The 15,628-nt window shown below is 43.4% G+C and overlaps 1 protein-coding gene across 2 annotated transcripts in view; it reads right to left on the reverse strand.

Annotated features, from left to right (window-relative positions):
• LOC137431100 (uncharacterized) overlaps nucleotides 1-15,628 on the reverse strand; it is a 172,319-nt gene that overhangs the window by 131,186 nt on the left and 25,505 nt on the right. For both annotated transcript variants that reach the window (XM_078781398.1, XM_068122007.2), the window contains exons 3-6: nucleotides 14,754-14,836; nucleotides 13,377-13,503; nucleotides 11,968-12,038; nucleotides 5,455-5,584 (exon numbers count right to left, since the gene is read on the reverse strand). In XM_078781398.1, the coding sequence (XP_078637524.1) occupies nucleotides 5,455-5,584; nucleotides 11,968-12,038; nucleotides 13,377-13,503; nucleotides 14,754-14,836 (411 nt within the window). The remainder of the gene's footprint in view (nucleotides 1-5,454; nucleotides 5,585-11,967; nucleotides 12,039-13,376; nucleotides 13,504-14,753; nucleotides 14,837-15,628) is intronic.

Below are 15,628 nucleotides of genomic sequence, written 5' to 3' on the forward strand. Positions count from 1 at the left end.
CCATTGGCCCTCTTACACTATGGGTTCTAAAAACCAATTCCCATTGGCCAAACTGTGGTGCGCTTCAATTTGGGGTCTCACTCCCCCGATTCATCTCCCGGTGCCCTCGTACAATTTCTGGGCTGTGGCGTGTACCTCTCCCAGTGGGTCTACCCACCTGCACACCTCCACCACTGCAGTTGCCTCCGAGCTTACCTGCTCCTTACCCTAACCTAACTACCAGGGGAAGGCCCTCTGGCACTCTCCCCACTCGGTGCCCTCTCTGGCACTGGGCTACCCGGGTCCATCCTCCGGATCCTCGGGCCCCATCCACAACTCTACCGGCTCCCAGAGCCCACCTGCGGCCTCACCTGGCCGACATCCTCACAGTGGTGGAGTGCCCAACCAACTACACACACTAACAGGCTACACGCCCAGCCATTTCCACAACACTAATGCACCCATCCACAACACCATTCTGCAACCGCACCACAGATGCCAATATCCAACCACAATTTACCTGTACCCTCTACCTAACACTTACACTACCCGCCCCGGGTATCCGTGATGGGGGTCCACTCTTCCCCCATTCACACCTTCGCACCATGCACACCACTCCGTACCACTTACTCCAACTCTCTCCACACACCTGTACTTGCACACCTGTGCTCTCACACCTGGTGCCACCTGCACCCTTCTCTCCCCAAGCGCATTCGCGCTGATCCACACACTCACTACTCATACACTGCTCCACACACCTGTCCAATTGCACACCTGTGCAATCACACCTGTTCAATTCTCACAAACACGGCATCATCTCAGCTAACTACTCCCTTCTGAAACTTGCGCTTCCCAGTCGTCCCTTTAAACTATTACGCTCCCTCGTCATTATCATCCACACTAATCTACCTGCGTCCCCACTACAGGTATCAGTCACTACCTAACCTTATCGTCACCTAATGTCAATCCTCGCTAGATCCCTACACACCATATCCTAACCCACCCGGGCTAGTTTTCACTGCCATACACCCCCATAAGCTATAGCGCATTTGCCCCCCACATGGGAAGGATGGTGGATTTGCCATCCCACCACATCGGGGGTCTCTCACTATCAATTTTGCACGTCAAATTTCAACAAATTAAAAATTTGCCAATCACTGCCCATCATCTGCCAATCACTACTGCCAATCCCTTGCCAATCATCAAATTTTGTTTTTCTCTAATTTTGGGTCCAAAACACTAACCTCATCACCCAGTCGACTCACTAATACCTCTCGGTGCGCCAATCCCTGTCCAAAGCCCGGCTTCGTAAAGCCAAGCAATGGATGCTGGTTGTTTTGTGCCAGCGGCTGGATGCGTCCGGCACTCGGTGCAGGGACGGGGGCTTACCCGGGCCGAGATCCCACGCACCACCTCGGCGTGGAGCCATCCAATGTCCCGATCTCGACCTGCCGGCACGTCTCAACAAAACGTGGTCGCCATAACGACCCTTCCTATCGGGCTGCCCGCTCCGCCTAGTGGAGCACGGACGCGGCCGTTCAAAGCGAGGCCCGGCACGCACCGAGGGCCTGCTTCGGCTAAAAGTCGCTCTAACCTCTAACCCGTTTAATGTCGATGCTTCACCTGCATGCTTACACCCCGAAGCCCGTTCCTTGCTCACACATCCAGCCGTGCTCATGCTCCTCGTACCTTTCCTTACACACCCAGGCACACCCATTCCACTCACAGCCTTGGTCACACACCTGACCACCGAACACTTTGGCACACATTCGTTGCTCGCACACCTCACCAATACACCTCTTCGCGCCCCCTCCTCGGTCACCTCCTCTGTGACAATCACAGGTGTGCTCTCATTCGCACACCCAACCACGTGCCTCACCACCAACTCCAGCGTGCATTCCCACTCACGCTCTACCATTCCAGGTGTGCATCCTTCCATCCCAGGTGTACATCCTCGCTCACCTGTCACAACTAACTCACGCTCCATGTCACTCTCACTACTTTCACCTCCATTCCTGACAGCGCACTCACCCTTACTCTTGACAGCACACTCTTTCCCCATGCACCTGTCCGTCACACACCTTTCTCGCGCACACTCTCCCGTTACACCCTCTGTAACACTCACCACAGGTGGACACTCTTCCTTACTTCTGACAGCGCACTCTTTCCTCATGCACCTGTCCGTCACACACCTTTCTCGCGCACACTCTCCCGTTACACCCTCTGTAACACTCACCACAGGTGGACACTCTTCCTTACTTCTGACAGCGCACTCTTTCCTCATGCACCTGTCCGTCACACACCTTTCTCGCGCACACTCTCCCGTTACACCCTCTGTAACACTCACCACAGGTGGACACTCTTCCTTACTTCTGACAGCGCACTCTTTCCTCATGCACCTGTCCGTCACACACCTTTCTCGCGCACACTCTCCCGTTACACCCTCTGTAACACTCACCACAGGTGGACACTCTTCCTTACTTCTGACAGCGCACTCTTTCCTCATGCACCTGGCCGTCACACACCTTTCTCGCGCACACTCTTGCGCACACTCTCCGGTCACACCCTCTGTAACACTCACCACACCACGCTTCCATGTGCTCCCTCGCACACGCGCTACGACCGACTCACTCCCGCCAGCACACTCACTCCTTGGCACGCACTTTTTCCTCACACACCCCAGAGTCGGACTTTCTTGCACACCTCCATTTTCGCACACCAGACCTGTCGCACACTTCACCAACGGCCTCTCACGAACACCCGGGTCTATCTCGACCCCCAAGCTTCTTAAATCCCCTGGCGCATCATACGCACGACCATATTGGTCACCACTTACACCGGGTCCTCTTTCTCTTCGCTTCTCCTCCATCACCTGCGAATCCCTCATCCGGTTAATGAGCACATCATCACGATCCAAACACAGACTTTGGACCAATTCTTTTATCTCCTCTTTTATCTCTTTCTTATCCCCTCTCCGTCGCTTCTTAATTTCGCTCATCCCTTCTTCCACTTCTTCTAATTTGTGCTTCACCTCTTTTATTCCCCGGTACGTCTCCTCAAGCTCATCCTCTAAGGCTACCTTGACCGTTTCCATGTGCGTCCTCACCTGCCGGTCCTTCGTCTCCATTACCTCTATCACCTCGTCCAACCTCGTTGTCAGTCCCTCACGTACCATCTGACATTCCCTCTTCGTCGCTACCAAGTCATCCTTTAGTTCCTTCTGTGTCGCTTTCAACCCTCCTAATACCGCAGTGTTCCTTTGAACCTGCTCCACTAACTCCGTCTGTCCCACCGTCAGCTGCTCCACCTCCTGCGTCAGGTCCTCTATGCCCCCTTGTAACTTTACAGTCCCCTTTCTCACCTCCTTCTCCATGTGCTCCTTACAGTGCCTCACCTCCTCGCGCACTCCTCCGACCTCCTCACTCACTCCTCCTCTGATCTCCTCTCCCATCACTTGCATCTCCTGCCCAGATGCCACCCTCATCTGCTCCATTTCCTCCCTGTGAGCATCCAGTTTGGTTTCTACCCCCATTCTGACCCCCTCTATCTGCTGCTCCATTTGTTTAACTTCCCTTTCCGCTTGGTCCCTCATGTCCCTCAATTTGCCTTCCATACTGTTTTCTAACCCCTCTAACCCCTTTTGCATCCCTTCCATTTGATTCTCTTGAACGGCCATTCTGTTTTCTACCCCCATTAACCCATTTCTCACCTCTTTTATCCCGTTGTCTAACCCCTCAAAATTATTGTCTAACTTCCCAAATTTCTTGTCTAACTCCTCAAAATTATTGTCTAACTTCCCAAATTTCTTGTCTAACTCCTCAAAATTATTGTCTAACTTCCCAAATTTCTTGTCTAACCCCTCACCAGTACCCCTCGCTTCGTCCCTCATTACCCCCATTTGGCCCTCTAATCGCTCACCCTGAGCATCCATCCGGTTCCCCATTACCCCCATTTGGCCCTCTAATCGCTCACCCTGAGCCCTCATTCCCACAATTTGGTCTCCCATTCGTTCCATAAGGGCCCTCATTTGCAACATAAAAAGGTTCGGATCCACCAGGGGCGCTGCCACGGTCGCGGGCGCGGTGACCAGCGAGGCGCCATTTTGCGCGTCTGCTACCCTCGCTGCTTCGCTCTCCTCACGTCCCTCAATTTGGTCCTGGACCGACCCTACCTCACTCTCCCCTACCGGACCCCAGCCGTCTTGATCCGCCATAGCGCGACTTGCAAAATTCGAGTTTCGTAAAACAAAACAAATTTCGGCCGCTCCAAATTTTGACCAAATTTTCTTTTTCCTCTATTCGTTTTTTTTTTTTTTCAAAATTTGGTCGGGCCTCGAATCTCACTCCCGACACCAATTGTTACAGACACGACTTTGATGTTAAAGTGGGCCGAGCGGAATGGCCGTCGTGTCCGCACAAATTACCCGACTATACTCGCCGTTGACGAAGTCGCGCTACGCTGGCTCAATAAGAAAAAGAAGACACCCGGCTGGATTACAATGACACAATACGACACCAGGGGTTCAGTTCTCAAGACCTCCGGAGGAGGTTATATTCGTGCGGAAGGTCAGATTACAGGGACGAGAGGTACATCATAGGAAGACAGGCACTTAGACACAACCTTATATTATTCCCGACAGACCACAGAGAAACAGGACAAAAACTGACTCACACGGGGATTGATGACAAGGAAAGCGGGTATTCGATGGCCAGCACAAGGTGCACCTTGTGCTCAGGGACAGGATGGCGCGGCCCAAAAGATGCAGGAGGTCTCTCAGCGCTCGAGGTGGCGTCTTGTCGTCTCAAGCTGGGGGCGCATCTGACGTCACGTCCGGCAAGCGGCTGCGTATATCCGGCGGGGAGTGACACGCCCTCGGCTCGTTAGCTCCGCCTCGTGGAATCGGCACGTTGCTTCTCATTGGGTGCGTGCGGGGGGGGTTACTGGCTCCGCCCCTGACGAGGAGCTGACAGCCAGCCCCTTCGGGGTAACCCCGTGGAGCGCATGGTCTGGAGCTAATCGAGCCGGTGTGAGGACGCATCCTCCCCCGCTCCGCCGCCATCTCCTCTGTTGTTGTTGTAATTGTTGTTGTAGTTGTTGTTATTGTTGTTGTTTGGGGAAGAAGATGGGAGGAGGTATGGGAAAGGTCCTAAACTCACTACTGATGCCATATAATCACATTCTGGTGCAACGAAGAGTCATAATTAATGGAAACGAGGCCTTAACTGACATAGATTAAGAATAACTAGGAAGATGTCCGAAAGTTGGCTACGTGTGGTGCGGTGGACCTGGGCACGACATTTAATGGGGGAATAAGGGGAAGGTCGGCTCTACTGATTGTTATTTACATGCAATGGGACTAGGGAATGGGGGACTGGGGAAAGTTGGGGAGTATTGGAGAAAATAGGGGAATATTTACAAGCGGATATGGAGGCCAAATTCCATATTCGCAACAATATATTAACTCATCACATGTACCTGGTGTGCACTTTGGCAGGTCCAACTGTCCATCTCGGCATGTTCTTTGTAAAGGCATGTTCGAGCTATGATCTTCTTCACACTGGAAAGCGACTGGTATATTCATTGCGAAGGTGTAAATGGATGATGACTACGTGGTAGAGAGGAATAATGAGTTGTTAAGATGAAGAAAAGATCAATAACACAATCACAAAAGGATTTTCAAAATTATCCCCTTGATTGAGAAAAATTAAAATAATTAAATATACATACCATTTAATTTTTGTTTAATTCTGAGCGGAACTTTATGTATCGGTGGAAACTTTATGTATTGGTGGAAATTTTATGTATAGGTGGAAACTTTATGTATCGGTGGAAACTTTATGTATCGGTGGCAACTTTATGCGTCGGTGGAAACTTTATGTGTCGGTGGAAACTTTATGCGTCGGTGGAAACTTTATGTGTCGGTGGAAACTTTATGTATCGGTGGAAACTTTATGTATCGGTGGAAACTTTATGCATCGGTGGAAACTTTATGCATCGGTGGAAACTTTATGTATCGGTGGAAACTTTATGTATCGGTGGAAACTTTATGTATCGGTGGAAACTTTATGTATCGGTGGAAACTTTATGTATCGGTGGAAACTTTATGTATCGGTGGAAATGTTATGTATCGGTGGAAACATTATGTATAGGTGGAAACTTTATGTATAGGTGGAAATGTTATGCATCGGTGGAAACTTTATGTATAGGTGGAAATGTTATGCATCGGTGGAAACTTTATGTATAGGTGGAAATGTTATGTATCGGTGGAAACTTTATGTATCGGTGGAAACTTTATGTATCGGTGGAAACTTTATGTATCGGTGGAAATGTTATGTATCGGTGGAAACATTATGTATAGGTGGAAACTTTATGTATAGGTGGAAATGTTATGCATCGGTGGAAACTTTATGTATCGGTGGAAACTTTATGTATCGGTGGAAACTTTATGTATCGGTGGAAACTTTATGTATCGGTGGAAACTTTATGTATCGGTGGAAACTTTATGTATCGGTGGAAACTTTATGTATCGGTGGAAACTTTATGTATAGGTGGAAACATTATGTATCGGTGGAAACTTTATGTATCGGTGGAAACTTTATGTATCGGTGGAAACTTTATGTATAGGTGGAAACATTATGTATCGGTGGAAACTTTATGTATAGGTAGAAACTTTATGTATAGGTGGAAACTTTATGTGTAGGTGGAAACTTTATGTGTAGGTGGAAACTTTATGTATCGGTGGAAACTTTATGTATCGGTGGAAACTTTATGTATCGGTGGAAACTTTATGTATAGGTGGAAACATTATGTATCGGTGGAAACTTTATGTATCGGTGGAAACTTTATGTATAGGTAGAAACTTTATGTATAGGTGGAAACTTTATGTGTAGGTGGAAACTTTATGTATCGGTGGAAACTTTATGTATCGGTGGAAACTTTATGTGTAGGTGGAAACTTTATGTATCGGTGGAAACTTTATGTATCGGTGGAAACTTTATGTATCGGTGGAAACTTTATGTATCGGTGGAAACTTTATGTGTAGGTGGAAACTTTATGTATCGGTGGAAACTTTATGTATAGGTAGAAACTTTATGTATAGGTGGAAACTTTATGTATCGGTGGAAACTTTATGTATCGGTGGAAACTTTATGTATAGGTAGAAACTTTATGTATAGGTAGAAACTTTATGTGTAGGTGGAAACTTTATGTATCGGTGGAAACTTTATGTATCGGTGGAAACTTTATGTATCGGTGGAAACTTTATGTATAGGTGGAAACATTATGTATCGGTGGAAACTTTATGTATAGGTAGAAACTTTATGTATAGGTGGAAACTTTATGTGTAGGTGGAAACTTTATGTATCGGTGGAAACTTTATGTATCGGTGGAAACTTTATGTATCGGTGGAAACTTTATGTATCGGTGGAAACTTTATGTATCGGTGGAAACTTTATGTATCGGTGGAAATTTTATGTATCGGTGGAAACTTTATGTATCGGTGGAAACTTTATGTATCGGTGGAAACTTTATGTATCGGTGGAAATTTTATGTATCGGTGGAAACTTTATGTATCGGTGGAAACTTTATGTATCGGTGGAAACTTTATGTATAGCTGGAAATTTTATGTATCGGTGAAACGTTATGTATTGGTGGAAACTTGCACATCCATCTTATCCAGGTGGCATGAACAAGTTTGGCTGGAGGAGCTTTTTTTTTTTTTTAACTTAAAAACAATTTTTGCCCTTCTTTATAACATGCATGGATGATCAGTAAAACATTCCACTGTCGGATAACTCCAGGCCCAAGAACTTTGATAAATGCCTGCAATATTAGGGTAATCACAAACGCAATTTTCCTGGCTCAAATACCAACCCCCCCTCCATTCTTTCCAACTTCTTGTGACGTCATCTGGGAAGGTTTTTAGCTCAAGTCTTTATCAATCAGACTGGCCAGGCCAGATTTGAATGGATCAGATATCAGATTTGACTATCAATCAGATTTGAATGGATCAGATACGGGCAAGATTTCTAGTTATTTTTCAGGTGCCGGCGATAATTCTCCTATTCTAAATGAAAAATGTCGTACTTTAATGTAAACCAGCTAAATATTAGTAGAGAGAACACCCAGCATAACGTCCATCCTCCATCCGAGAGACAAAGCTTTTTGTTATGCAATGTCCTGCCAACGAAGCATGAACTGCAGTGTATATAAAGGCTGAGAAACAAACCGAGACTCAACACCTTGAAGTTACATGGCTAACTCTGCAGCACACTGTCAGATAAAGATTTGTTCGGGAGTGTGAACAACTGAACATAAAAGAAGTTAAAGATAAAATGTCCCCAATGGTTTTACTGCAAGATGCTCCATGTAGATCAATTCTTTTGGAAGGAGGAGTAAATACAAATAATACAAGATATTGGTGGAGTGAGGGAGCAGTTCGGTTGTTTGTTTGTTTCCTGACATAAGTTAATTCATTTTACAGCCACTTGTTCCTGTGTTTCTGTAAAACTTACCACCTGTCCGGCTACTGTGGGCTGGCAGGATAGCCTACACTTCGAGGTATGCATTCTCGCATATGACCTACCTATCCTGGGTTTGAAAATAAACGGTTATATCGCAAAAACAACACTGCAGATGGGGGAAAAGAACATCTATCTAATACATCAGCAATGCATATTTACCCACGTGTATTATAATACTCTTAACTGAACAGATACTTAAGGAACTAGAGAGTTCATAGAACACGTTGCTACCCCATGCAGTGTTTCGGTTTATACAGTACTTCATTTTAAATTATAAAATGAATTTAAAGATTGTCAAAAAAGAATTCCGGAAGTTTAGCGATATTGAAGCAGTCTTATACACCACCTTATTTAACATGTCCAAGAACTGCAAAACTGGAGGTTTTTGAAAGTGATTTTTCATATTGACCTTTAAACCCCACAACAAGACCCCAGGGTGTGGGACCAAAATTGGTACTGCTTTTGCACCTTCTTGCCATGTGATGATCACAACCATTAAGTTTGGTGAATTTCTCCACAACCGTTTAGGAGGAGATAGCATAACGGAAGACAGACGGACGGTTCATGCCACAGGGGATGGAGACATGGAGTTACAGGGGTCAAAATAGGGGGAAAAAAAAATGAAGTATAAATTTGATATTGGGTCATTCCTGATGGAACCTTTTGCTTATCTTTCAACTTTGCTTTATGTGGGAAGTGTGGGGCTTTGCGATGGCCTGCCATCCACTTCGCTCTTGTAAAGATTTTATTAGTCCCCTACCCAGAGGGGACTATAGGTTTGCACTTCATTACTTGGCAAAAAAAATTTTTTTTGACAAGTATGTTGATCACTCCGGTTTGTGTGTTTGTTTGTCTGTCCACTCACTTATACTTGCCTACAGGTCACAATTTTAAACTGATCTTCACAAAACTTCACCAAATGGAAGAGTTCGTGGTCCAACAAAATCCTATATATATTTGAGGTCAAAAGGTCAACATAGGCCAAAAGGTCAACCTTTTTTTCAGATTTCTAAAATCCTCAATTTTCATCCGATTGACTTGAAATTTGAATAGGATTTACATATCGGCTAACTGAATTCAACCACCAACTATTTTTGAGATCAGCATTGGCCAAAACGTCAACAAAAGCCAAAGATCAACCACTTTTTATCAAATTTCTAAAATCCTAAATTTTCATCCGATTGACTTGAAATCTGAATAGGATTTGCATATCAGCTCACTGAAACAATTTTTGAGGCCAACATAGGCCAAAAAGTCAACATAGGCTGGATTTATAAAATTGACAATTTTTATCTGATTAACTTAATTTGAAGAAGATTCGCATATCAGGTCACATAATTCAACCACCAATTATTTGTGAAGTCAAAAGGATGCTCGACCGAGTGTGATCCTACTTTGTTCTCTTTTGCCAAGTGTCGCTCTGAGTGATTTTTCATCTATCTGTCTATCTGTCTGTCTGCCCCACCTGTGGTTTTCTGCACTTTTTCCATACTTTTTAACATATGCAACTGAAACTTGGTACAGTAATGGAACAGGTTTGAGTTTTGGAGGCGTTTCACCAATTTTTCACAGAGTTATGTCCTTTTTGAACTGAGAAAATATCATATATTATACATGGGTCAATTTTCAGCTACCCTGACTCCACCCACTGCTTTACACCCATTGGCTGGATAGCTGGCCTAACTCCACCCCAATTAAAATCATGCGCCGCCATTCAATGAAGCAGCACAATTCGGCAAGCCTCAGGCGTTAGACCTGGGTGTTAGTCCATGGCCAAGTGCAATTGGAATGATATATAACCACGATGTATTAAATATGCTCATAAGCTGTATGCATCTTTTTGCTTCATGTATGTACCTCGGGTGTTTTTTTTCAGCAGTATACATCGCCCAAATAAAGGGATATGTTTGTACATAACTGAAACTTTGTAGGGGACTTGAATTGCAAAGCAATATGGTACTCTCATATGTTACATGTGGCACTCTCAACTCTATTAAATGATTTGCAAAAACATGTTTCTTTCTTAAGCCCATATGAAAAGCCACTGCAAGCAATTGAAAACAAATGATAATGTTTGCAATTCCCTGCTCAATTAATATTTTGATGCATTTCTGATGATAAAGCACATATTTCATGTTCAAAGACATTTCAAAACATAATGACAAATTGACTCAATTCCATTTAAATCTTGTATCACAGTAACTAATTAATTGTAAAATAGATAATACATTCACTTTTTGGGTTTTGATGTACTCTTTCCAGAGCGTTGGTGCTGCTGAAGCAGTTTATCTTGGCAAGGGTTACACTGGGTGGTTTGCCATTGCCTTCATTGCCTTACCAACGTTGTTTGTCTGTGCTCAACCCAAGCAAACAAGCAGCACTTACTATTTTTAAATATTTGGTATGACTCAGACAAGGTTTGAACCACTGACCTGCCAAACTCAGGGCAGACACTCCAACCATTATCGTAGAGGATCAGTACTAATGTCCCGTGACCAAATCTCTGGAACAAAGGTTTGAAAGTGTTTTTAACATGCCTGAAGGGTACTGAACAAATTTGGCTTGGGTTGCCCTCTTCAAAGTTCTGGCAATTTTCGGTAGGGGTCAAATGAGGTCAAACAGGGGTCAACATTGAAAAATATTCTAATCCTTTTGAAATGTGCACCAAATTACTCGTCTGGTCATACGGAATCCAAAAAGGTATAGTTTGCCCTATCTCTGAACTTTAGTTACCGCGCTTTGGACAGAAACATGAAAAGGTCAACGCACTTTGGGCAGGGGGTCAAATTTACTAATACGGTTAAGATTGTCCAATTTCGATGATCTTGGTGTCTAGTTGTGTGTTTTCTGACGTGAAAAAATTCAACTGAACAACTTTGAAACTTCAAAATAGCCATCTTGACCTTGAAATTTCAAAATGGCCACCATAAATGAATGTTTGTACATAAAATGGGGTAACCCGGTTTTGCGGTCAAATTTTTCGGATCTTGGGACATTAATTGGTCAAACATATACTGTTGGTTAATAGGGACAGACTTAACCCTTTGAGTAGGGATGACGTCCAGTGCCGCAACCCGCAAAAAAGTTTTGTGTACGGATGACGTTACTACACGTCATCGACTATACCTATAAATAGATCGTCAGTACGTGGTTGCATTCCCGTACCAAAATGCCAAATTAATTCCGTACCGGGGGTATTTTTAATCAAAAAAAATCCCGTACTCAAAGGGTTAAAGAAACACTTTAATACATTTGTCTCCATGCTTTGGGCACGTAGCATCAGCACATCTACTGATATCATCCATTATATTATATTCTTCGTAGGTAGTATGATGAGTCTGTCCCTATTAACCAACAGTAAATGCTTTACCAATACACTAAATATACCAATTCACAGGGATATTTTAGCATGAATATGTAACAGATAAAACTTTATGGAGGATAAAACAAACATTTGTAAATGTACCTGGTGCTGGAAATTTGGAGGAACCTTCAAGTTTCGTTTTCTGAACTCAGCCTCTTGTACACTGCAGCAAACTATATAGAAAACAGAATTTTAAAGGGAATGTTTAATGTACTGTTTCCCAGACTATATTACGAATGTATTGGCACAGTGAGGAAACATGCAGGGTTATTTATTCATAACTGAATTTGATTCCCAATAAAATGGCAACATCAACGACAGCGAACTTGATGGCGCTCCATCGCAAATCCCCATGCTTCCCTCCTAAAGCAAGGTTGAAACATGGCAAAAAGTTATACCAGGAAAGACTCGATATCATATTTTGTGTTGAAAAAAAAATCGGTTTAGGACCCCTGTGACCCCAAGGTGCCCACCCTCTGAGACATGAACCAGGGTTAAAAAAAAAAAATCGTTACCTATTTCATATGTACCCCAATGTTGATTGCGTATACAAAGTTTAATTTTAAAATGTGGCCATAATTGCATTTTTTAGTATTTGAACTTTGCCCCCAGCAGCAGGACCAAAAATAACACTGCTCTTGTACCTTCTAGCTATGGGGAGATCATAACTACCACGTATAGTGGATTTCTGCAAAACTACTTGGGAGGAGATAGCGTGACAGACAAACAAACAAACGGAGCCACCTGCAATAACCCCCTTTTGTTTTTTCAAATAGCTGGGGATAATAATACCTTGTACCAAATGAGGGGTTATATCAGGTTTAATAATCTACCATTCTTCCTTCAGGGCAAGTGAACCACCTTTAGAGGCCATTTTTCTCGGCAGAGCAGGGGTTGGCCTTTTTCGGGCACCGTGGTCCCCTTTTTGAAGCAATGTTTTACGACCGGATGCCCTTCCTGCCGCCAACCCTGGTAGTCGCCTCTTGCAACACGCAGGGAATTACCAGTGACTGGTACTCAATTTGCCGACCTCGGAAAGATGACAGGCTGAGTCAACCCCCCTGGCGTTAATTCAGCGATCGACCGGGATTTGAGCCCAGGATCCTAGGGATCATCCTAGGGACCCAGGATCCAAGCCAGCACCCTAACCACTAAGCCAACACCTGGCTTCCCTTCAGGGCAAGTAGCAGGTTCAGTAATTGATGATAAACTGTTCACTCCCTCCCTTAGGCGGTATTCCAGACATGTTCATTTGGGACTCTCGAATGGCCATTGCAGAATTGCAATGTTGTCCTCAAACTAATTCCTAACAGCTGTATTGCTCTCCTGGATTATTACACCATTACAATGTGCACCACGCTTTTCATTGTGGGAAAAGAATGCACATGCAGGGTTGGAAAGTTAATTTCAAGTTTGGGTGTGCCATCCCAATACTTGGTAATATACAGTTCCATGAGTGAAATCTGAATAAGAAGTAGAAACTCAATGAATGTGCCCCAAATACAACATACCAGCTTGGCATTCTGGTAATTCAACCACTCCTTCGTTGCACTCAACAAGTTTTGTCCCTTGGATTTCTTTGCACAAATGGCATGTGAACTCAAACGATGTCTTCAAGGGTAGAACAAACGCGTGATCCTGAAATGCATGTGATGATGTAATATTGAGGTTAAAATGGTGAATAGGCTTTACATAGAACCTGTCAGTATCACAGGAATGCAGTGAAATCATCATCTAAATTCTAAAGCATCTGGTTCGATTACAACAGGTAGTATTACTGATACTGCTGCGAGAATTAAATGATCATTCAATCACACATTGTTATTTCAGCAACAGTTATCTGTGCAACCCTCATTTCAAACATACAGTGGCCTGCAAAAGTATTCACCGCCTACCAATAATGCCACATTTAGATGAATTATGAATTATGTAGAAACAATTTTTCCAAATGATATTTTTATTCATAACTGAAGAGATCAAATTATAAACACTGTTATAGTTGAAGGAGGTTACATGTTAGTAATACTTGCAAAAAACATGTACAAATCAAAATTCACTGGTTGCAAAAGTATTCAGCCCCTAGTTCAGTACTTGGTGGAAGCACCTTTTGCAGCAATGACTACAATGAGTCTTTTTGGGTAAGTCTCTACCAGCTTTACCCATTGAGATGGTGAAATCTTTGCACATTAATCACGTGAAAATTGCTCCAATTCCACCAAGTTTGATGGGGATCGTCGAAGGGCTGTAATCTTCACGTCTCGCCATAAATGTTGAATTGGGATAAAGTCAAGACTTTGACTGGGCCACTCAAGAACATTTATTTTCTTCTTATTCAACACCACCTGTGTGGCTTTAGCTCTGTGCTTTGGTATCATTGTCCTGCTGAAATGTGAATCTCGTACTTGCACCGTCCATTGTCCCTTCTATCCTGACAAGCTTGCCAGTCCCTGCTGATGAAAAGCAGCCCCATAACATGACACTGCCAGCACCATGCTTGACAGTAAGAATGGTGTTGACATATTTCACTTCTTAATGATGGATTTGACTGTACCCAAAGGGATAATGAGTGACTTTGAAATTTTCTTATAACCTGTATCATACCACCCACAAGTGGAAGACGTACCAGTGGCAGAAGACCCTTGGGGAGGGTGGGAATTAATTCGCTACAACCTTCATTGTGTGACCCTTAGTCCTCCTGTCAAGTTTGGTTGAGATTGGATAAGTAACGACCGAATGTATCACGGTCAAAATCATCAGACAGACAGATAGACACCTATTGTGTATTTCTGACAATGATGTGTGTCTACCAGTGCTGAAATCCCAGCTTGATATGAAGTGTAAATAACACTGATCATTGTGTTTCTTAATGTGTGATTCAACAAGCTTACCTTCTCTCTCCAGTGGTTTCTGAAGGTGTCTGGAACATGTAGGCTTCGGCTATTCAGGTCATTGGAAGTCACTAGACATTTCACTGGAACAAAGGTTATAGGTAGCAAATAATCTGAAATTAAGCAGTGAAACATTTAAGAAAAATTAAATATCATTGACTGTCTATACTCTATAACGAGTCTTCTTCTTTCCTTTCTATTTGTTTTCAAAGAAAAACTGCACTACGTGTCTAAATTTCCAGCCGAATTGATTTAATTGTTTCAATCACAGAACGCAAAAAATAAAAATCTGGATGTTTTTTTTTAGATTTTGGTGTGAGCCCCACATGTGTACGTACACATATAAAAATGAAATGGCCCCTTTGCGAACTAAATCTAAAAGCTACTGGAAATATAGCCAAGCTATGGATATAGAGTACTTGTAACAAATATGTTGTAGCTTGAGCCAGAGATGTCAGCAAGTCACCATGGTATGACTTAAACTTGTGCCAAGTCCCACATTTACTTATAAACCTTCGAGTACAAGCTATCAAGGAATTAAGACACAGTGCTTCATTTATTGCAATGTATATTCTGAAAAGCTTTTTAACTCAAGTTTTTATTTCATACAGTGTGCATTTTTTGCTTTCTTCCCAGCAAAAATAAATTTATGTTAAATTTACTCCTCATATCTAGTGTACCAACTTGACCATATGTACACGAGACTAGAAAGTAACGTCAGCTTATGTTTAAATTGTTTACGCTTAGAACCAAAGCATTCAATGTGGAATGGGAAAGGAGATTTTAATAATTTACTTGAATATTTATTACGTACGTTAAAATGAAACATATAATCAGGAAGGAAGGTGGGGAATCAGGAAGGGGGAAAGACGCTG

Source organism: Myxine glutinosa, chromosome 7, assembly GCF_964187855.1.
Source record: "Myxine glutinosa chromosome 7, kmMyxGlut1.1, whole genome shotgun sequence".
NCBI classification, from domain to species: Eukaryota; Metazoa; Chordata; class Myxini; order Myxiniformes; family Myxinidae; genus Myxine; species Myxine glutinosa.